The sequence below is a fragment of the Thunnus thynnus genome, chromosome 16 (assembly GCF_963924715.1).
Source record: "Thunnus thynnus chromosome 16, fThuThy2.1, whole genome shotgun sequence".
Classification (NCBI taxonomy): Eukaryota; Metazoa; Chordata; class Actinopteri; order Scombriformes; family Scombridae; genus Thunnus; species Thunnus thynnus.
Window position 1 is genome coordinate 4,453,772 of NC_089532.1, and position 24,577 is coordinate 4,478,348.

At 42.5% G+C, this 24,577-nt stretch overlaps 2 protein-coding genes across 2 annotated transcripts; both read right to left on the reverse strand.

The window, feature by feature from the left end:
* Positions 1–1,008: 1,008 nt before the first annotated feature.
* LOC137200075 (peptidyl-prolyl cis-trans isomerase-like) lies at positions 1,009–4,585 on the reverse strand. Its single transcript, XM_067614756.1, has 3 exons — positions 4,319–4,585; positions 3,496–3,851; positions 1,009–2,278 (listed from the first exon to the last, which is right to left on the reverse strand). The coding sequence occupies exons 1-3, from the start codon at positions 4,431–4,433 to the stop codon at positions 1,973–1,975; spliced, it is 777 nt and encodes a 258-aa protein (XP_067470857.1). The 5' UTR covers positions 4,434–4,585; the 3' UTR covers positions 1,009–1,972.
* A 1,752-nt stretch (positions 4,586–6,337) lies between these two features.
* On the reverse strand, positions 6,338–15,520 carry LOC137200115 (uncharacterized). The gene is made up of 4 exons (XM_067614796.1): positions 15,390–15,520; positions 10,472–10,689; positions 8,325–8,485; positions 6,338–7,115 (listed from the first exon to the last, which is right to left on the reverse strand). The coding sequence occupies exons 1-4, from the start codon at positions 15,518–15,520 to the stop codon at positions 6,825–6,827; spliced, it is 801 nt and encodes a 266-aa protein (XP_067470897.1). The 3' UTR covers positions 6,338–6,824.
* Between the last annotated feature and the right edge of the window lie 9,057 nt (positions 15,521–24,577).

The window sequence follows — 24,577 nt, forward strand, 5'->3', positions numbered from 1 at the left end:
ATTCATGATAAATTCTTTAGGTGATAGTAGGTTATAGTTTGTAATTGTCTGAATTTGACTGTTGAAATTCAGGTCTGAGTCCATGACTAGACCAAGATTTATGGCTTGGTTTGTGGTTTTTAACATTTTGGCACTGATTTGTTCAATCCACTTACTCAGTGCTTGTATTGCACTATAGTCCCCTGGTGATACAGTTATGTAAATGTATGTGTCATCTACATAATTATGATGACATATTTTGTTGTTTTCCATAATCTGAGCTAGTGGGAGCATGTAGATGTTGAACAAAAGAGGCCCTAGAATGGAGCCTTGGGGAACTCCACATGTCATTTTTGTCCGCTCAGATATGTAATTACCTACAGACACAAAATACCTGACCTTCAAGTAGGATTCAGACCAGTTTAGTACTGTGCCAGAAAGTCTAATCCAGTTTTTCAGTTGGTCCAGTAATATGTTGTGGTCGACCGTGTTGAATGCAGCACTGAGATCCAGTAATACTAATACTGTAATTCTGCCACTGTCAGTGTTTAAGTGGATGTTATTGAAGATCTTAAGATCAGTCTCAGTAAAAGCCTCTTGCATAAAAAATGTACACAAGTATTAGCAGCAAAACCCTCCATTTTACTGGACTGGTACTGTAAACCAAAATTTTAGAAATACTGAAGTCATGAGTCCCTGTTTCCCTTAAAAGTTTAATGGAAAAATAAAGTCTTCTTAAAAATAATTTTGGATGTTACAAATAGTATGTATTCACTCAGCTTTTAAGTTATATTGTCAGTAAAATCTATTTCCCAACGTGAAAGTCTAGATGCTGTTTTGAAGTTTTCTGCACCCTGCCAGGAATAAAATCCTGATGGGGAAATAATGAATTCTTCATTTGTTTATTTAATAGCTTAAAATGAGTCGAGATTAAATATACTGTGGTAAAAAATACTGCCATCCATCTATAAAATATCTAATAGTCAACTCGGATTCCTAAAAAACCTCATAACGGCCTGCGATGAGGTTACAAGTAGACATTTAGACTGCAACCAAATATGAAGTGAAATCAATAAAACAGTGACCCTGCACTTTTCTATTATAGTCTGATGAACTAAGCAATAATAAACATATAACATTTAAATAACAACCTTTCAATCTGCAGCCATCCATTACATGTAAAGCAACTTTATTTTTCCTTTATCAGCATTTTATTTTTGAACAACACTCACTATTTAAACTGTAATCTCAAACTATAATGGATCATCTATGTAAAACCTGAACCAGATTAATGTTGTCATCATCAACCATCCTGCATCCACTGGGCAACACAGTAAGATGACTCAAGTTTATGCAGGCCAGTATGAAATCCAGTTATCTGCACATTGTGAAATCCATTTACACTAAGAAACATCAGTGGGGGACACCTACAGTAAAACATACACAGTGGCAGCCTTTGGAGAGAAGACAGTTACAAAACAATATTGCTTTCAAATAACCTCATCTTTCCATTATGATTAAGACTACTTCAAAAAAGGGGGGGGGAATCCCCAAATGGAGCAGATTATGAGGAGCAGCACATTCAAACTCAGCACAGGCAACACAAAAGAACAAAAACAGACATTAAAAAAGTATCTGTGTATAATTATACAGACCAAATAAACAAATTATGAGAATTTATTGACAGGCACTGATGAAGATCCAAGTGCAACAGAGCAAAAATACACTATATTTGCTCCAAATGCTTCCTCACATATTTCCCATTACAGACTACGCAATAGGTTAGCAAATCATTTATCATTCCAGGTTAGTGTCTATGATGAAGGGTCTGACCAGTAATCCTATGATCATAGTTAAAGTCTCAGATGCCTAATGGCTGTGGATTCAGTTTCAGCAGGATGGTATGCACTGCGAAGGGAACACATCATTATCCAAAGTCCTTAACCTTGTAACCTAAACCAAGCTTTACATCTTCGTCTTTACATTACAAAGTCTAGAGCTGTCCGCAGTCTGTGATGCCAATCTTCTTTGCGGGCACGTCTCCCTTTGTGCCCAGCTCTCCCATCTGTTGCACCAGATCCATGCCTTCCCACACCCAGCCGAAAGCCACGTGTTTGAAGTCCAGGTGTTCGGCTTTCTTCAGGGTGATGAAGAACTGCGAGTTATTGGTGTCACGCCCTCGATTGGCCATGGACAGTATGCCCGGGCCTGTGTGCCGAACATCGAAGTTCTCGTCCTCAAACTTGCTGCCATAGATGGACTTGCCTCCTGTGCCATCACTGTTGGTGATGTCACCACCCTAAAAGGACCAAAGGGGGACTTGTAAGAAGTGTTACATGCATACACTGTTTCCCCATGAGAGATACAGTAACCATTTGGTCATTTGATGGAGTCTGAAAAATAATATTGTATTTAATTTGTTCAAATATTAGATTTTAACCATTTGTAATCAATGGATCACATGACTACTTGTATGTGAGAGGGATTGCTTGAAATGAACCCCCAGATTTATCACCTGCCTCTGCAGGTCTACAGAGGTACAGAAGTGTCTTTCAGCTCATTGTTTTGGTTTTCCGGCCTTCAACTTTATACTTATGTTTCACTCTCACTGCTATACAAGATAACAACACAAGATAACTTCATGGCAGACTGCAAAGTTTTTCTGAAAATAATTTAACTGCAAACTTAACTGTAATGAAAATAGGCATAATGGTGGTAGAAAGTGCAGCGCAAAAGTTTCCTTTCTTCATCCTTGTTTTTAAATACTCTCAGCACGTTTTTTATTTATCTATAATTTTTTAAAATTTTTGATCTGAACAAAGTTAAAGGAAGGGTTCACAATTTTGTGGATCCCCTCATTATGCACTTACAGTATGGGTAATGGGGGCCAAAAACCATCCTTCTGTGCAAAAAAATACGTAAAAGTTTATCTGAAGCTAATATGAAGCTTCAGCATCCAAATGAGTCAAACAATACTTTCAACATTACAGTCTTTTTAGTGCCAAAGTCCCTCTTTTTGTTACTATACTTCCACCACAGCTCAACAGGGAAACACAAAGAGGGAATTTGATGATAAAAAAGACTATGAATGTGGCAGATATCCACTTGATATGACTACCTCAGACTGAGGAACCCTCATATAAGCTTCACATCAACTTTTAAATGCATTTTTGCACAAAATGACACACTGTGGATTTTGGCCTCCATCACTTACATTGAAAGCACATTTGAAGGGGATTTTTTAATAGCCAGTATGAACAGGAGGAATGATTGCAGTGAGGGATATTAATTATGAGCTATGATTAGGACTGAACAGATTCAACAGTCAATTTTTTTTTTGTTAAGTGTTGCTAAGCACTGTAGTCACAAACATGAGCACTATAGTTATAAACACATAAACATAAGTGAGCAAGCATCACTCAGTTAGAGTTCTGTCATCACTGAGCAACACCATAGTTAACAAGAAATGTAGCTTTTTAATTATTAGTGTGAGTGAAGTCTCGACAGTCTCCTCACCTGACACATGAAGTCCGGTATGACCCTGTGGAAGATGGAGTCCCGCAGCCCGAAGCCTTTCTCACCGGTGCAGAGAACCCTGAAGTTCTCCACTGTCTTGGGAACAATATGAGAGAAAAGCTCTACAGTGATTGTGCCCAGTGGTTGGCCGTCTGCTGCCACTGTGAGGAAAACCTTTGGGTTAGAGTCTCTTGAGTGCTCTTGAACTCTAGACATCTGTGGTGAGGAGATACACGAGGCATCATCACTACTTTGGCCTATGCGGCTCTGACACTCGCAGAAGGTCTTCTTGAAGGATTCGGCTATCTCAGGGGTTTTGAACTTGGCTGCCAGCTGCTCCACTGCGGCATCATCATCTGGGAAACGGAGGAAGACAAGAGACCATCAGCAAGAGGACGGCTAAAAAGCATCAACACACATTAGCACAAAGACATGTATTTTTTGCATTAATAGCCAATAGGCTGGGCAATCAATTGAAAAGTAACATACATTATGACTCTAACTGATCTAATTTTAGTCATACCAATATGTTTGATAAATTCATTCCTTCATACAGGCTGTCAACCTGCAGTTCAAAGCAATTTGTTTAAAAAAAAATGCAGGTTATTTGTAATTATAACCATTTGAATCACAATTTAGACTTGAATTGAGGCTTGCATGTCTTCATGACAACAACTGGCACTCTGAATATGGTTATCACAGCTGTATAGTCATAAGAAGATGCTTCTACAACAATAGCAATCTAATCAACATTAGACTGAAATTAAGAGTGGACAAATACAGTGCAGAAACTGTGGCTTCTTAACACTGTGTGACAACATACCTGAGTAGTCGGTGGCAGTCCAGAGAAGTGCGTTAGGTGAGGCATTCATGGGTTTGAGTTCCATCGCCTGTGAGATGTGGTTGGCACAAACTCTCAGCACCCGTTCTCTTCTCATCAGAATTCGGTAGAAATGTTTGGTTGGGTGGAAGAGGATCTTGAGATCACCGATGCCACGCTCCTTCCACTGGCCGAGGTCCCGGTCCCATCAGTATAGCTTGGCGCGCTCCTTAAACAGGATTTCCTCATCCTCGTCACCAGACTTTGTCTCCACCTGAGAGAATTAAAGTACACAAGATGAGGAGTGATCCTTCACCTCATTCACTAAACTGATCTGTGGTGCTTTTTTCCCCAATTGTACTGTGTCGGCCCAATTAAGCTGCACTGAACCAAGCCATGATGACATGCGTTTCCAGCCTCACAGCACTGAGGTGCTGCTACTGCTTCACATAAAAGCTTTCCATTGATGAACCAGTGGACGGTTTTTATTGTGAAGAAGTTATAGGTATGAAATAAGTTTATCACTGAAATAGCAGATCTTCTATAATGGTGCTATTTCTCAATTTACAAAAGAAGATATGGAGATAACATATACAAATAAGACTGCATAAAATCCAGATAATATAAATTTTAAAAAGATGTGACCACAGAGTGTATAAAAATAATGGACACAGCCACCGAGACGTCACCCATTGGTTTGTGGACTTCCGTTTTGAAGCCTTGAGTTTGGCGTTTTGACTGTTGCCATCTTGTTTTTTTGGAGCCAAAAGTGATGAAAAGTGACCATAGTTGAACGAGAGTGTGGAGCTGAGGAGGAGCTCCCCAGGGTCCAACTACAGCACCTCACGCACCACTGTGGTAGCGACTTGTCAGTCACAAGGTAGCCATTCCCTAAAGCATACCCTGCTTTATCGTCTATTTCACTCTAAATTAGGCTGTAATTTATAAAATGAACATCATGTTGTATTGAAGAATACTTAAAACTAGTGATTGAGACCATAAACAGATTAGGAAAATGTTTACTGAGGTAATTAATCAAGTGAGAAGTAGGGTCATTTTCTCATAGACTTCAATACAAATGGAAGTCACCCCCTGCTGGCCATCAGAGAGAATGCAGGTTTAAGTCACTTAAACATCGGCTTCACTTTTCAGACCCACAGCTACCTGATTGGATGTGACAGCAGAGGCCAAGAAGCCACATGCTTATACAGTGGAACATCCCTCAACTTACTCAACTTAAGGAGAATAACAAATAGATATTTGGCACCATTTGGTAAGCGGATCAGTTTTAAATCTTTCAGGTGGGATTTTTTTTTTTTTTGACTTGAGGATGACGTGTAGTTGGTCGAAAGGGGGTTCTGATTAAGTATGTTGGTACTCCTTGTATCGTAGTTTAATTGTTTTTTGTATCCAGCAGCTGTCCCACTGACGCCTGCAGACAGACAGCTTGAGAGACTTACTGCATTTTCAGCACACCTTCAACACGTCATCAAGGTTAAAAAATCACACAAGTTTTTGGCTTGGCGATTGGAGTCTTAAAAAGGACATTCACCATTTTCCTGTGAGCTTGAAGCATGATCACGCATGTAGAATGACAAAATCAAAACAGCACCTTCCATAAACTTGTTGAGAATACTACTTAAAAAAGCCCAGTGCATCACAGACAATTAGATCTGTATGACAACTGTGTGTGACTGTGGTACCTCTGGTAGTGACACTATTGGGTAATCTGAGGCAATAAACACAATGTGAAGCTTTTTGTTAGCTTGTCCACCGACTGGATTCATGGAAACACCTTGATCCTTGGTAAATGGAACTCTGGACTCTCAATCATACTGATCACTGTATAATCATATTTCATTAATCACGGACACTGAAGGTTCAGATTAAAACCGTGTAGCCAATTTGAAGCAAACGTGCGAGTCTGGTTGTGGCACATTAAGGACTGGTAGAGGAAAACCGATACAACAGTTGAGATTATAGGAACTGAATTTAGCAATGTTGTAAAAATTGAACCCGGGAGACATTAAGTAGAATATACAAGGATGCTGTAAAACTAGTAAAGTGAATTTCACACCTTCTTCAACTAAAATATGAAAAGTGGTCAGAGTAGGTTTAAGTTACCAACAGACACTTGCCCCAAATTCAACTGTGGGAAAGGCTGAATTAGTTGCATCACCATGTTGTGCAGGATAATGTGGTTCAACAGCTACGTACACTTTGCAGTTTTTTACAGTATGATCATCAAATTTATCTGTGCTTGAAATTTTAATATTAATTTCCCATGTCTTTCCTGGTCACAGTGTAGAATTCAGACACACCTACTCTAATAAGCAGGTGAACAGATCAAGACCCCACTTTTTCACCTCGGCACATTTATCAGCAAGTATTCCCCTGATGGAGGTAGACTTTTGATTACAAAGCTGACAAGAACTTTTGACCAAACAGGCTGCATCTCAACTTTAACGTACAAGTACTGACCCACAAATGTCAGGTAGACTGTCAGTGGTCATACTTCTGTAGTAAAGAACAGGAAGTGGACTATACCTTGACTTGCTGTTGTAGCAGTAGTAGCTGTGGCAGTCCCAGCGTTAGACTCTGGCTCTGGGCTCTTCTTAGTTGACAGGTCAGTGGGAGACATGCTGCTAGGAGCTTCACTCTGAGTGTCTGTTGGGTGGTCTGAGGTTTGGTTCTCTATTGTAGACGAGCCGTCTGCAGCCTCCGCGCTGCTAGATGACGCGTCTGATGTCTCTTCAGCAGCGCTGCTAGAGACCTTTTCAGCTTTGTTTAACTGGGCATCCTGAAACAATTCATGAATTAAATCCATATCATAATTTGACCACAAGTAGAGCTGCAATGATTAATCGATTAATAGAAAATTAATCGCCAAATATTTTGTTAATTGATTGATTGTTTTGAGCCTTTAAGAAAAAAATACTAAAATTATCTGGTTCCAGCTTCTTAAATGTGAATATTTGCTGGTTTCTTTAGTCTTCTATGATCCTAAACAGAATATGTTTAACAACTAATCAATCAATTGAGAAACTATTCAACAGATTAATTGATGATGAAAATAATCATTAGTTGCAGCCCTAACCACAAGGAATACTGAGTGACAGGGATTCATCCTCATTCAAAAACACTCAAAAATGTGTTTTTCTTGTTACTTGTTGAATGTTGGACCGTCACTGTAAAGAATGATGTATGTGCAGAGCTTGATATTAGAAGACTGTGATACTGATGCTCGTTTGATGCTACATTAAACACATCTAACTAAGATGGAAGGAGTCTCTGTCTGTATGTCTGTATGTATGTATGTCTGTCCTTTATGTCGACAACCATTCATTTGATCAACTTCACACTTGGCGGGTGTGTTGCTGTGGACCCAAGGAAGTGCAATATTGAGTGTGAAGTTGTTTGGATGAGCGGTTCTCGAGAAAGCTGCAAACAGCAACATCAGAGACCAAGTGATCAACCCGTTCCGAACAGGCACGTCTTGAACAGGCACTGCATAAGTCCTGTACATGGTTAAACTAAATAAAGCACACCAAATATTTTCACCACTTTAGCCAAAAGAGGTTTTTTTCCTGTTTTGTTTTCACTCCTGACCAGTCCGTTATATTCTGATTTTGGGACTTCTCAATATATGGTTGCAGCTAAGATGATCTGCTTGGTATTACTCAATATATGACATCTATGGAGTAAAAACAGTTGTAATCTGTGTTCTTTTTTTAAATCAAGACTTGGCACATGAAATGCTGTTTATTTATTATATTTGCATAGTGTCAGCTTGCTAGATAACTGTCTGGTTAGCGCAAAAATCATATCTGTTGCAAATAACTGATTTGCACATGTTACAAATGTTAGTAGGGTTGCAGGATGGCTCATTATAATATTATTTTTTATGGGTACAAATTCACTACCTAATTCAAATCCTAATGGGAACCTGCATTAGTGATTTCCAAGTGTTGTGTCTCTTTACTAAACTGCTTGCCGGGTCTTTTTGTACCTTGCGGACTTCTGTCTCAAAGTCCTCAGATTTGTTGTGATCCGAGTCATTGTCTGTGGTGCTCAGGCCACAGAAGAAGTGGTGTGGAAGCTGTTGGCTTTTGGCCTTCTTCTCCTCCTCTGGCATCAGCTTCTTCTCCCAGACCACCTGGCAGTCTGACTCTTAATGGAGTACACACAAGTTTAAGACTAGAGAATGACTGGAGGTGAGGTGAGTATGACTTTTGATAAAATCTACATACTTTTGGCCATGTAGTGTATACTGTAAATGTGGAGATAATTCAGTGAAATTAATCCAAGCAAAATGGTGACTGACAAATAATAAAAGTGAGGTTGAGGTGACAACATGACATACTTTGCGGGTTACGGTAAAAATCTGTAAGTATGCCACTTGTGAGAAGTTCAAATTAACAGTAATACACAAGTTACTGTTAATTTACACTGCTTGTAACAGTGTTTTGCTGTAAAAGTAGAAAATAACAGTTTTATGCTCTATTTGTAAAGGCACCTACAAACAGAATTTCAGCATGACACTGATTTCCGTCCCTGCAGTATAATGGTAAGTATAATGGCATATCCTGGGGTCGTGCGGTGTACGGGGCACAGGACATTGCTCTTAAACAGTATCTTTTTCATGTTATAGTCCTTTACATAGGTCTAGAACTGCAAATTCTGGGGTTGTGCGGTGTATGGAACACAGAATCTTGCCTTTTTAACAATTGATTTTCTACAAATTAGGCTCTCTCAGATAGCAAGTTTTGAAATCAGTCTTGCTAACTACTACATGTGTACTGTTACTAAAATAATGCCTTGTTTCAGCAGCAAGTCAACATTTCTGAGAGCGGAGCTGGACTTGTGATTCTGATGCTCCAAATTACAGTGAGTTTCATTTTACTTTGTTTTATATGACAAATGACTTAATATTATGTCGATGATATCCCATCGCTCTCTGTGTAGTGTTGTGTACGTGTAGATTTATTACTCTAGTGGCCTATATGAAACCCATCAGCAATTTGCAGCAATATCCCAGTCCTTCAGTGTTGCATTCCTGGATAGATGCAACACTGAAGTGTGCTATTTGTACTACTACTACAGTTTATGATACACACAGTTTTTGTTTTTCAGGTGGTTCACAGGGATAAACACTGAGAGGCCCCCCGTCCTTTCACTGGAGATGGAGAAAGATGACATCAGTCAACCCTTGTTTGTTCAGTCTCCTAAAGAAACTAATGGACTTTTGAATGGGACAGCGAACCCTCTCACCCACCCATACAATCAGTCTCTTAGCCACACTTTTCAGTTACTCACTTAGTCTTGGTTACTCATAGTGACCGTCATTCACTCAGTCACTTTCTCAATCAGTCATTCGCTCATTACAAACTTTTATTTAAACACACACTTGGACAGTCTGGTTACAACTTGCATTAGATGGACATTAATTAGGGTTTTTTAATGGAAAATGCCAATTTTCAGGCACAGATATTAGATGCAGTTATTTGGTTACAATAATGTGGTGAGAATCAGTACATGGCAACGATTACAGATGTACTGTACCAAACCATCAGATTCTTAGGCTACAGACATACACCCACTAAAGCTGTCCCATTGTTCTTTAACCATATCATTTTTCCAGTTCAGTCTTCCCAGCATTTTTTGACATGTGACAGTTAGAGGAGCATGTTGATATATTTTGTCACTTTAAATGACTTTTGAATGTTTAGCTACCTGAATAAACTCCATGCTTTGTTCTAGCACTCTCTAATTATGTACAAATGTTTAGCATCATTTATTTATAATGTTAATAGAGTGAGACACGGTTTGAAAGAAACACTTTGAAGTTGTATAATTTGTCTTAACATTTGAAGTCACAATTCAAACGGCTGTTTATTCACTGTTGCTGTCTGAGTAATTATGTCAAGTACCAAGGTTTGTGGAAAAAATTTTTTAATTTAAACTCACCGTAGTCCTCACTGTTAGCAGTCAGTTAGTTAAACACAGTGGTCCGAGCTGACGTTTCTGCCGCGCTTATTTTATTGCTCTCCTAGTGGCTTTGACAAAGCAAATCTACTCAACAGTGACATGTTCCGTCTTTGGTTAAAGCATGGCTCAGGTTAAAAAAATGAATATATTCCCGCACTGCCTTCTGACCTTTGTATCCAGGCAGGCACGTGGCATGTTTGCAACAAGGTGGTTGACTAAAAACATATGTACAACTAACTGCATCATTGTTTGATGTCCCAGAGAACCACTTGCTAGAGGACGTGTCAGAAGTGTCATCGCTCTGCAGGAGAAAGATGTTGACGGTTTGGGTCGCACCACTGGGGCTATCCGAGGCCGTGCTGCCAGAGTTTTCCAGCCGGTCACTTCTGAAATGGATAATTATGAACCTGGAGTCTACACAGAGAAGCTACTGGAGGCCACCAAGCTCCTCACTAACACAGGTACCACACAAACATTATGTAATGAAACCGAGAACAGTAATGTGTTTGTTTCTGCCAATAGACTGTGCACTTACATACGAGTGATTATTCAGTTGTTGTTGTTAATTGAAAGTCACTGTAGTCCTCACTGTTAGTAGTCAGTGACACAATAGTGTGTCGAGTAGTATGTCGTAGATTTTGCTGTTTACGGTAGAAATCTGTAAGTATGCCGCTTGTGAGAAGTCCAAATTAACAGTAATACACAAGTTACTGTTAATTTACACTGCTTGTAACAGTGTTTTGCTGTAAAAGTAGAAAATAACAGTTGTATGCTCTATTTATAAAGGCACCTACAAACTGAATTTCAGCATGACACTGGTTTCCGTTCCTGCAGTATAATGGCATGTCCTGGGGTCGTGCGGTGTACGGGGCACAGGAAATTGCCTTAAAAACCACTACTTTGGCTTATTTTCTAGCTTAAAACCAGCAATTCCTGGGGTCGTGCGGTGTACGGAACACAAGCGACATAGGCTCCACAACCTGGTTTTAAAAGTCACGAGACCTAGGATCTAGGACCTGACTGGCCAGGCTAGGGCAACCTAGCGGTGTTAACAAATAGCCTGCGGCGGTCAGGTGGTAAGTATGCGGCCCCCCTGTGTCCCGACTATAGGGCAGCACGCAGGGTGTGGTGGTCCAGGGCGGCAGGACCTTGAACGTGGCCCAGTCTTCTCACTCATGCAACAGCCCACAATGCACCACACACGAGGAATCTGACCTTGGCCCCCAAACAATCAAGACTGTAGACTTACATGCAAGTGATTTGACTTTAGAGAGTATTCAGTAGTTGTGGTTAATTGGAACTCACTGTAGTCCTCACAGTTAGTAGTCGGTTACACAATTGTGTGTCGAGTTGTACATTTTGCTCTTTATGGTACAAATCTGTAAGTATGCCACTTGTGAAAAGTGCAAATTTACACTGCTTTTAGCAGAATTTTCACAAGTGGCATATTTACAGATTTTTATTGTAAACTGCAAAATGGATGACATACTACTAACAGTGAGGACTACAGTGAGATTCAAGTAACAACAGCTACTAAATACCCTTGAAAGTCAAATCACTTGCATATAAGTGTACAAACGGCCGAAGAAACAACAACAACAACAACAACAACAACAACAACCTCCTCCTCTCGGGGCACCCGTCGAGGGCCCCGCCCCGAAATGCGGCCAAAAACGGCTCCACAGCACCACCTACAAAAATACAGATCATCGTACAACAATGACATTTGGTCTGCATATATATCATGACCGGACCCACCAAAAACTCGGTCAGTATCATCTACAGACCTGGGACATGAAAAGTTAGCAAAACCGTCAGTTTTCCACATTGCCGAGGGGGTTTGGCCGTGCGGCCAATTTCGGTCCTTCCCCGTGAAAATTCAAACGGCCATAACTCCGCCGTGCACGGTCCTAAGACACCCAAACCTTTTGTGCTCGGAAACAGTCCCGCCCTCAACACATACATGTGTCAATATTGGATCTAAGTCATAGTGCCACCTACTGGCAACAGGAACTTACATGTTTTACACTTTGACGCTCTGTGGGTAGCATGGTCATGGGATCCACCTCAAATTTACACAGAATAGCCTCAAGACCTTGGAGATCGTATGTTATGAACTTGGTGACTTTTCGTCCAAATGTTTTGCCATGACGACGACGCCAATTTCCATGTCTCGCCATGAAATCTCAAAGCCTTATAACTTGACTCCACATGGTCTGATCTTTTCCAAATTTCATATGCTTGTCAAGAGTCCCGGTGTGAACACATTTTCAGGCCCATATTTAGTGACAGTCATAGCGCCACCTACTGGCAACAGGAAGTATCATGCGTCGTCCTTTTGTCCTTCCTGTTGTATTACTCCTAGGAAATTTGGCCGGTGCACCTGAAATTGACTCAGCTAAGATGTAAGACCTTGGTGATGCTACATTCGGCAGGTCGTCACCCATATCAAAACGCCCTTGCCATGGCGACACATCCTTTGCCATGAAATACGATGCTGTATTTTAGGGAGCATGGATGGGTCTACAGTCACGAAACTTGCCGCACATGTCTGGAGTGACACCAGTTAAAATCCTGGATAGGTGTTTTGCATAGGCCTGGCAACATGGCTCAACAGCGCCCCCTTGAAAAATTCAAAATTGTAGCCCTGCCTTCCGGATTAACGTAGAAAAATTCAATTCAGGAGGCACATGTAACATGTCAAGACTCACAAAAAAGCCTCTTGGAGCCATATCCTAAGTCCTACAGGAAGTCGGCCATCTTGAAAAAACTGGTCAATTTTCACATTTTTTTGGCCGTTACGCATACCTCGTATTTTAACAAACTCCCCCTACAGAATTCATCGAAACGCCTTCGAAATCAGTGTGTGTCATCTATACTAGTGTATGATCAAAAGTTATCAAAAGATTTATCTATCGTTGAAGCATGTGGCCGTGGCGTGGCGTTGATTTTTGATGTTTCGCCATGACAGACGAACAACAACAACAACAAACAACGCAGGGGAGCACAGGCTCTCGGGGCACCCGTTGAGGGCCCCGCGCCCCAAATTAAAAACATTGAAGAAATACTTTTAAATTACCTCATTTAATTCTGCAGCTGCTGTGAGGGTCGGAGGCAAAGTTGTCATTGTGTGTACATTTAAAAAAAATACAGGCAAAAACGTTGACATCTATATAAAGTAAACCCCATACATTTATGGGAAAAGCCTGTAAATATATTGGAGAGTTGCTTGTAATTACTGTCACATAATGTTTATATAAAGTAAACCCCATACAATAATGGGAAAAACCTGTAAATATATTGGAGAGTTGATTTCAATTACTGTCAAAAAATGTTTATATAATGTATACCCCATACATTTATGGGAAAAGCCTGAAAATATATTGGAGAGCTGCTTGTAATTATTGTTAAATAATGTTTAATACAAAGTTAACCTCATACATTAATGGGGAAATGTATGTAGATATATTTGACAGTTGCTTTTAAATAATATCAAATAATGTTTATATAAAGTAAACCCCATACATTTGTGGGAAAAGCCTGTAAATATATTGGAATTACTGTCAAATAATTTTTATATCAGGTAATCATTATTAAAATTATGTTTTTGTAAACTATTATCACATGATCTTATTTTTTTGTACAGTATAAAACCAACATTTACCAGGGATCTACTGTGAATAGATTGGATAATCACATAAAATAAAAGCTTAAAGCTCTCAAGATACCATTAATGGGTGTTAAAGGAGGGTAATTTGAATGTAATTTTACATAATTTTTCTGTGTTTTACATCCAGAAATCTGTACTTTGATGGGGAGTTCTTGTGGATGGATTGGATAATCCTATGAATTTACCAAAGAGTACTGTATGAAAACAAGAGTCTTCATTTAAATTAGGTAATTTTAAGGTAGTTCTGCAATCTTTTTCATTTTTTGTGCAGATTTATACATTTGTTTAACATTCTAGCAATGTTTTATGATGAGATTTTCTTTTTATTTTGTAATGGTTGGACTGTAAAAATGTAGACAATGTCCAAAGTAAATATCCGTATTTTTAAAATAAATAACTAAAGGTTTTTTTACTGTTACTTGATGGTAAGTGTTTGGCAACTTTTGCTGCCAGACTTTTTACCGTTTTTTTACCTTTTTTTTTTTTTTTACAGTGCAGATTGTGAAGGATGGGGATATGGTACCCTTTAACCAGTTGAAAAATCTGTTTGATGTGAGAGATGCTGAATTTTTATAATATTTACATGAGCCATCTTAAGAATACTTATTTCAAAGAACATGGACATGGGGCTTAATGGAGATCTGGACAATAAATTGAGGGGAAACGCCTTGGGGAGGAGATTAGTTTCAGCACTAAATAAGTTGGTGTCCCTTGTCGCTCCTCACAGCTTATCTTCCATTCAATATCATTGGGAGATGACGGACTTGGGTGTATGCCTGACCACAGCATAGTGGGAGACGGTTTTAAAAAACACAACAGATGTATCCAAATGAGAAAGACGCAAAACCCTACAAATAAAAGTTGCGCACAGGGCTCATATCACACCATGTACATTAAAGTAAATGGATCATTCCCTTTCAAATGCGTGCTGCATGGCTTTGGAGAAGCAGGAACACATATGCACCTGTTGTGGCACTGCCCTCCCATGAGGAGCTTTTGGAATATTTTGGAACATTTTGAGATTGTCTTCTATTCTGTACCCCAATGTCCATTAGTTTGCCTTTTCGGCAGAAAGGTAGAAAATATATAGTCAAAACTCATGCACCACATCATTGCATTAGCTTTTATGTCAGTTAAACGCATTATTATGACACATTTGTCAGAGTCTGCTCTCCCCCTCACCTGTTGCTGTGGGAATTATCCAATCATCCGGTCTCACTCTCTGCTCTGCCACACCCCTCATTAGTTCAACCACTTTCACCTGGCGCTCCCACCTGCTCATCATCTCCAATCAAGCCAGTATATAAGCTGCATCAGCCCACTCCCTCTTTGTCAGATTGTCTATGCTACTATGCTAAGTCATCTTGCCTTCATCACTGGACTGCCTTCCTGGTTCCTGATCAGCTTGTCTTCGACCGTCGCTCCTCGTCTCTGCCCCAGTAAACCCACCAGCCTTCTGTCCCTGACTCTGAGTTCTGCCTGCCTGTTCCCTGGTCTTTGTCTGCCTTGGGAGTGGAAGATCGGGGTTCAATTCCCGGTGGAGCCATACTCATCAGAACTGTGTTTCTCCGACCATGCTGCTATTGCCTTGACATTGTGTGGAATAAAGACTGTAAAATTTACACCAGTGTCATTTGTGCTGCTATTGGGTCCATTCTATACCCATTACAGTACAATCTGACCAATCATGGATCCAGCGCACGAACCCTCACCGATGAGTCGCCTTGAAAGGATTGAAGGCGTCCTTCAACAGCATGAGGCCATGATGACAGTAGCTGTGACTGAAGCCAAACAGGCAGAAGCAGCCCATGAGCAGGCGCTGACAATGTTAGCAATGACAGCTGCAGCAGTTATCAGCCCTGCTAACCCAAGCCCCTCAAGCCTCTGGGGCTGCTTCTCCTCCTGCTCTGCCTGCTACAGCTCCTGCACTTGCTCCAGCCCCTTTGCCACCCATGGATGCCCCTGAGCCCCAGGTGGGAATCCCGGAGCGCTACGAGGGTGACCGAGAAACCTGTGGCCCTTTCCTCACCAACTGCTCTCTCCTGTTTGCTCTGCAGCCCCGCACCTTCGCCACTGAGGGAGCGAAGGTTGCATTCGTCATCAACCATCTGACAGGCAGAGCTCGGTTATGGGGGACAGCCGAGTGGGAGAGACGGTCACCAGCCTGTGCTTCCTTTGACCTGTTTGCCACAGAGCTTCGCAAGGTGTTTGGCTTGGATACCTGTGGTCCTGAGGCAATCGGAGGTCTGATTGGACTGAAACAGGGTGAGAGAACAGTGGCACATGACTATTCCATAGACTTTCGCACCAGAGCCAGCCGAAGCAAATGGAACAACTCGGCCCTCTGCGACGCATTCCTCAACGGGTTGGCCGACTACATCAAGGATGAACTGGTTTCCCATGACATGCCCACTACGTTGGATGGGGTGATTGAGTTGGCCACCCACATCGACCTCCGCATCCAGGCCTGGCGACGAGAGAAGTGTCAAGGGGGAGGCCATCTCAAGATGTCCAGCAAAAGCCAGGGCTCATCAGTAATGGGGGAGATCCTGGTGAGCCCAACTTCCCTAGCGTCACCCCGTCCCCAAAGAGCTCTGCTCCAGGCCCGGCTCCTCCTTCCGGACAGTCCCCACACCATGGCAACCTTCATTGACTCTGGGGCTGATGCCTGTATTATTGACGAGGAGCTGGCCCTTCAGTTGGGGCTCGGGTGGGTTCCCTTGCCACAACCGGTTCCCGCTAGAGCCTTAGATGGACACATCTTGGGCAACGTCACACATCGAACCTCCCCTGTCCATCTGCTGCTCTCTGGCAACCACCACGAAACAATCCAGTTTCACATCCTGAGCTCACTCCGTCTGCCTCTCATCCTGGGGTATCCTTGGCTGCGTCTTCACAACCCTCACATCAACTGGGTCACGGGGGCCATTCGAGGGTGGAGCCCCTCTTGTCATCTCAGGTGCCTGCAGCAAGCCTCCTTGCCACTTCACTCCCCCAGCCTCAGTTCCTCGCCCGATCTCTCCAGGGTGCCGCCGGAGTACCACGACTTCTGCCTGGTCTTCAGTAAAGCCAAAGCCACATCTCTGCCTCCGCACCGCCGCTACGACTGCGCTATTGACCTCTTGCCTGAGACTTCACCCCCCAAGGGGCGCCTGTACTCCCTGTCTGAGCCTGAGAGAAAGGCCATGGAAACTTATATCAATGACTCTCTGGCTGCGGGTCTCATCCGTCCTTCTTCCTCTCCTGCTGGGGCGGGTTTTTTCTTCGTGGAGAAGAAGGACAAGACCCTGAGACCCTGCATCGACTACCGAGGGCTAAATGACATTACTATCAAGAACAAGTACCCACTGCCACTCATCTCCTCCGCCTTCGAGCTGCTCCAGGGGGCCACCATTTTCACCAAGCTCGACCTGCACAACGTCTTTCACCTTGTCCGCATCAGAGAGGGTGACGAGTGGAAGACAGCCTTCAACACCCCGACAGGGCACCACGAGTACCTCGTCATGCCATTCGGCCTCACCAACGCCCCCGCCGTCTTCCAGGCCCTGGTAAACGACGTTCTTCGAGACATGCTCAACCGGTTCGTCTTTGTCTACCTGGATGACATTCTCATCTTCTCCCAGTCCAGAGATGAACACATTCACCATGTCCAAGCCATCCTCCAGCGCCTCCTTGAGAACTCCCTGTTTGTTAAAGCTGAGAAGTGTGAGTTCCATGCCCCCTCAGAGTCCTTCCTGGGGTACATAGTTGCTAAAGACAGTGTACAGATGGACCCGGCTAAAGTCTCTGCCGTCACCTCCTGGCCTGTTCCTGAGAACCGCAAACAGCTTCAGTGCTTCATGGGTTTTGCCAATTTCTACCGCCGCTTCATCCGCAATTACAGCTCTGTGGCAGCTCCTCTCACGGCCCTGACCTCCTCCAAGGTGCCTTTTCAGTGGTCACCTGCCACTGACAAAGCCTTCCAAACTCTCAAGACACGGTTCACCTCAGCACCCATCCTTCAGATGCCCGACCCTAATCGCCAGTTCGTTGTGGAGGTGGATGCCTCTGATGTGGGGGTAGGGGCTGTCCTGTCCCAGTGCTCTGCCACTGACCAGAAGCTCCACCCATGTGCCTTCTTCTCTCGGCGTTTGTCGCCTGCCGAGAGGAATTATGATATTGGCAACAGGGAGCTGCTGGCGGTGAAGATGGCTCTCGAAGAGTGGCGGCATTGGTTGGAGGGTACCAAAGAGCCTTTTCTTGTCTGGACTGACCACAAGAACTTGGAGTACATCCGATCGGCTAAAAGACTGAATTCCCGCCAAGCCCGTTGGTGCCTGTTCTTTGCCCGGTTCAACTTTACCCTCTCCTACCGCCCTGGGTCTTGTAATGCCAAGCCTGACGCCCTGTCCCGGCAATTCCAGAGAGCGGAGGAATCTGGAAGGAGGCCAGAGCCCATCCTCCCTGGGTCCTGTCTTATCGCCACGGTGACCTGGGACATCGAGGAGAGGGTGAGAGCAGCAGCTGAGGGACAGCCTGGTCCCAGCTCCTGCCCGCCAAACTGCTTGTTCGTCCCTCCAGCCTTGAGGTCAGAGGTGCTGCAGTGGGCCCACTCCTCCAAGCTCTCCTGCCACCCTAGTGCTCAACGGACACAGCACGACCTACTCCAGCGCTTCTGGTGGCCCAGCTTGAAAGAGGACACCCAGGACTTCGTCAAAGCCCGCCCAGTCTGTAATCAACACAAGACCTCCCGCCGGGCCCCAGCAGGACTTCTGCAGCCTCTTCCTGTTCCCCACCGCCCGTGGTCCCACATCTCCATGGACTTTGTGACGGGCCTTCCCTCTTCTGAAGGCCATACTGTCATCCTGACCATTGTGGACCGCTTCAGTAAAATGGCCCACTTCGTGCCTCTGCCCAAGCTCCCTTCAGCCATGAGAACTGCTCAGTTGGTCCTGCTCCACATATTCCGTCTTCATGGCCTCCCTGTCGATGTGGTGTCACACCGTGGGCCTCAATTTGCCTCTGTTTTTTGGAGAGAGTTCTGCAGTCTCCTGGGTGCCACCGCTAGTCCGTCCTCCGGCTTCCACCCTCAGACCAATGGGCAAACGGAGCGCATGAACCAGGAGTTGGAAACGGCCCTGAGGTGCATGGCCTCCCAGAACCCCTCCTCCTGGTCCGTCGCCTGATGCGCTCCCGCCGGCGGGGGAGAGGCCTTCAGTACTTGGTGGACTGGGAGGGGTATGGCCCAGAGGAGAGATCCTGGGTTCCTGCTCGTTTCATCGTCGACTCCAACCTCATTGCTGATTTTCATCAGTGTCATCCTGACCAGCCAGCTAAGATGCCTGCCCGTCGGGGAGCCCACGCTTTGCCTCCACCAGACCAGTCTCTAGGGGACCGTTCCTTGGGGGAAGCAACAGATGATGGAGATCATGTGTTGTGCATGCTGTTCATGCCAGAGTGACCAACACAACCACGTTGGCTGACTTGTGAGAAATGCTGGTTGAAGAATGGGATGCCATCCCACAGCAGTGTGTGACCAGGCTGGTGACCAGCATGAGGAGGAGATGCCAGGCCGTTGTGGCTGTGTACGGTTCTTCCACACGCTGCTGAGGTTCCTGTTTGTTGAATGAATACATTTGTAATTTGCCAATATGTCTTGTTTCTTCAAACTCCAATCATCCAATCCACCAAACACCAAACAAGAGTCAATGGCAGAATAAGCTGTTTGGCATTGGCAGAGAAAATTTGGCACATTTTTCATGGGTGCAACCCACATACTCAGCTCTGCTGCTCATCCCACAAATGCATGTTCCTTACAAATGTGGCACCATTTAAAAGGGAAATAAACAGGCTTTCCAACGGTATCAGATTTATTGCCAAGAAGCATTGTTAGAACAACGAAATAATCTACCAAACAGCCCGACAACCCCGTCATCGACTGCAGGTTGACATCAGGGTTTAATTTTGGCACCGCAATCTTCTCTAATTGGATGTTTGTTTATTTGACTTGTTGATGCAGTTTAATTATCTTCTTGGCTGCAGCTTCATTAAAGATTTAACCAATGGCGTCAAGAGTCTATTTTGAAAATATCATCATTACCTGACGCTAATCAGTCATCTTTATAAATTAATAAAGAGATACAGACAGTAGATCTGCTCATTTTGTCAACTACAAACTTGGTGTTCCATATTACTTCCAAAACAGGATCATAATGGATAGATAATGTTGATAACACTTGTTTCAAATGTAGGTGTGCACACTGTTAATCTTTCTTTTGCATCATTTGTTCCAACTCTTTTTTCAGACTTGTATAAATGTTTCTTGTTTTTGTGCTGCAGAGTGTTTGGCGCTGACATTCAGGGCCGGGACTGCGGCGACGAGGTGTCTCGCTGGCTCACTCGTTATCTGGGGGCAGAGAAGACGTTTCGTTTGGTGCACTTTGAGCACCATATGAAGCCCAGAAGGCCGACGGAGATCGAGCCTCTTTTCCCACAATATGTGGTAAAGTGGACTTTGTGCTGGATTGTTTGTGTGTGTGTGTGTGTGTTGCTTTTTATTCTCACATTTTATGAATTGCAAAACACAAATCTTTCAAGTTAAATTACCACTGTAAATGATAAATGGGATGCTTTATTTTGTGCTCTTCTAGTCTTTCAACCACTCAAAGCGCTTTACGGTACATGCCAGCATTCACTCATTCACACACATATTCACACACACATTCACACACTGATGACAGAGGCTGCCATGCAAGGTGCCAACATGCTCATCAGGAGTTTTAACGCTCATTCACACACACACACTCACACACAGTGATGACACAGCCTGCAGGAGCAATTGGGGTTCAGTATCTTTCCAAAGGACACTTCGACATGTGGACAAGAGGAGCCGGGGATCGAACCACCGACCTTCTGATTAGCGGACGACTTGCTCTTCCTCCTGAGCCACGGCTGCCCCCGTCCTACCCTAATTCTTTCCTAATTGAAATCTACCCATTACATTTTTGTGAATAAAACAACAACTGATGTGTCATTTATGGCTAACTTTAAGGTGTTACCAGAAACAACCTGCTACATACAGGAGATTTCCATTTGAGATTGTACTTGTTGGGTTTCCCGTCTATCCAGCAGGTGGCCTACCCAGATGTGGGACCTGTGATGCTGCTGTCCGAGGCTTCTGTCAAGAATCTCAGCAGCAAGTTAGAGAAAGATGTTACAGTGGAGCGTTTCCGCCCAAACATTGTCATAAGCGACTGTGAAGCTTTTGATGAGTTACGTGACTCAGCTTTGACTCCTCTGCAAGATGTTTTTATATATTTTTCAACTTGAGATAAAGCACCTGATCTTCTCTTTCTGGCCCTAACAAAGAAAAAACGTGACAAACTGGCATGAAAAGATCAGATGAGAAGCTCAAAATGTGTAAAAAATAACAGTTCTTATGTGTCTCTACACACGCAGCCCGTGAGGCCTTTTTCCTGTCTGATGTTACACCTAAATGCCTTTGAGCTCATTCCGATGACAATTCTTTCATAGCTATCGGCTGTGCAAACTGTCTGAGAAGCACATCTACAAGTCATCTCTGTTGTTTGGGCAGCTGCACACTGTGAAGAAGATGGGGATCCTGCAGGTCGGTGATGTGGTGTACAAGATCAGCGGTTGATAGAAGGAGTCAGAGAGAGAGACGGAGAAACATGCTGACATGAACTCATGATTTTGAAAGAGGAAGAGGGCTTTGTTATTAGCACTATTGTTGTATAATCACTAGACCACACTAAAGAAAGCACTTGAATATATGTAGTATACATAAATAATGAAGAATCTAACACTAAAATAGTAAAAAGCACAAATATACGTAACAAGAAAAGATGTTTTTGAAACGGGGCTGTGATTCAGAGAGACCAATCCACTGAGATAACATGCACTTAAACATATGACAGTATAGTCATATAGTGGATTGTATGAATATATTCCACTGGCTGCTCAGATGTTGTTAACACCAATGGTGCCTGAATTAAACATATTTCTAACAACTGCACACTGTCTCAGTTCACTAGTTATTAAATCCTAAAAGAAAATAATGCTATTAAAGGGAGTAATGAAACTGCCTGAAGTCTTTGCAGTGTAATACTTTGCATGTGTAATTATTCCTGGAACAATCAGGACAGGTAAACAACTGCGCATATGCAACCTCTTGTATTAGCATAATCTGCCATTCATTCAAATAAACCCTCTGACCCTCTTATGCTCTGAAGGCATGTGTTTGTAATTTGAAAAAAAAAAGGAGAAGACCAAAAAGAATGAAAATGACTGACCATACCTATTTAAAACAGCAGTATTGAAGTTCCCAGATGACAAAATGACACTCAGAAAACAGCAAAAAACACAACAATTTGGATTTAAAAATTCTAAATGATAAGTTCAACATCATGTATAATATAATTTTTCTATAAGGAGTATTTTGGTAAATTTTTATGCCATTCTATAAATGTTAAACGCTTCTGTAAAATCCCTAAAGAAATTAGGGAACTGAGCCTGTTGTGTATCACCTCTCAGGGAAAATATTTTCCAGATTCCTTGTTGCCATCTATTCGATATTTGTTTCTATAGAGCAGCAGGTCAGTGGGTCAGTGACACTTTGACTGGACAAACACAATCTTCTGATGGAAACAAAGATCAAACGAGTGACCTTTCAGTTAATGAGCAATCTGTGCACCTCTGCCACTGTCTCAGACCGGTAAGAAGCCAAAATGTGTAAATCATTATTCCTGACCAGTAATGTGAACTGACAGATTTTGGTCCCCTTTGCCCAAACTTTCTGACAGTGTCACTAATGCCAACAGTTATATAATCTGTGGCACCTGTGACAGTCAACATTAATTACACAGAACGGCCAGTAGAGAGCAATGACATACAAAAAAACCTATAATTACCCTGTTAAATCCTAAAAAAAAAAGGCATCTACTGCTTCTTCCTCATTAAATATTCCAGAATCTATAAAAATGTAAATATATTTAATTTCAGAAGTTTAACTGCTGGACACAAGATGTCTCCTACTTCATGTAAGGTAAGTCCATCAGTGTTTGTGCTCTGGAGGCTTCAAATTTCCACATCACACTTGTGTAAGTTGAATACTGGACTAGGATTGGCTCCAAACTAGTTGTGATGTCACAAATGATGCTTGTAGGCCGACCCCTTAAAATCAGATTTTCAGTGAGCGCAGAGAAACTTTCCACTTTCGGCAGATGAATGTAAAAACAGCCTTCGAGTGTCAAACTCTGCACATACATCATTCTGCTCAAACATTCAACTGTAGGAACAAGAAGAAAAACTTATTTTTGAGTGGAGGGGGACTTTAAAGAGCCTGCAAAGTGGATAAAGATATTTTCATACAGGTTAATGTTTGACACTTGGGTAAAATATTTATTAAAACGGTCAAATTTACAGTTTTAAACAACCAGTGTTGGATTTCCAGGACGATTGGCTGCATTGAGAGCAGCTTATTTGGAATAAATAATGTAAAATTTGGTTTTAAACAATAATTCTAACCAAACAAATAAAGCCTGACAGTCTGTTTAATGATGACAAAATGTGTAGCAGGTTTGTGAGGCCAGTTTGAACCATAATTTCTTCATGCAGTTCCAGTTTTTACTCCTGAATCAAAATAGACCCAAACAGACAGGTTTTGCGGTCATGCACAGTTCTTCATCTCTACACTGAGAGTAAGTTTAGGGATGATGCTACATTTCTCACAACGCTCAGAGAGGTCTGATGTTAAAGCAAAAGCACTCTGGCTTCATCTTTAAGTGGAGCATCTTTTATCTGATAGGGCCAGCCACCACCATCTGCTCCTCATGAGTAATAGAGTATGACTAAGTGTTGGGATGCAAAGTCAGCAGGATTCATCCTCTGAGCACCACAGATATCTGTACAAAATTTCATGGTAATCCATCCAATAGTTTGCGACACTTCACTAAAAAACAAAAATGTTAACCTCATCGTTGTTAGAAGATCACCAAAGTCTGCAGGATTCATCCTCTGGTAGCCATGGATGTCTGTACAAAGTTTCATGACAGACCAACAGACCAACATCACTGGAGCTGCACTGCTAACATGGTTCATAAAAATATAGATTTTTACCACAGAAAAAGGACTACAGCATCAAAGTCTTTTCATCTGGTGTTATGAAGGATGACTTCAGTTATCTTAATGATACTTTACAGTATTAGTACACTACATTTCATAGTAGTTTGTACTACAGAATGTAGTAATGTTCACACTCCAGTAAATATAGAGTCTCTACCCCACCTGAGTACATGATTTCAGGCTGTAGACGAAAACCAGAACAGTCAAAAGAAATCTAACGTGAAGGCCACGTGGCATTATGTGGGATTTTGCTACTCAACTACTCAGCCAAACTGCAACATGTTGTTGATTCTCAGGAAATGTTCAGTGGATTTAGTGGACTAAACATTCACAGAGTTGCCTAAAGGCACTACAGACAGGCTGGTGCCTCTGCCGTGGACACAAGAAGCTGGATGCTCAGATTTGAGAATGATCTCTCTCTTATTAAATAATAAAGAGGTACTATTTAAGATTGGTCAGATAATAATGTTATGAAAACTATA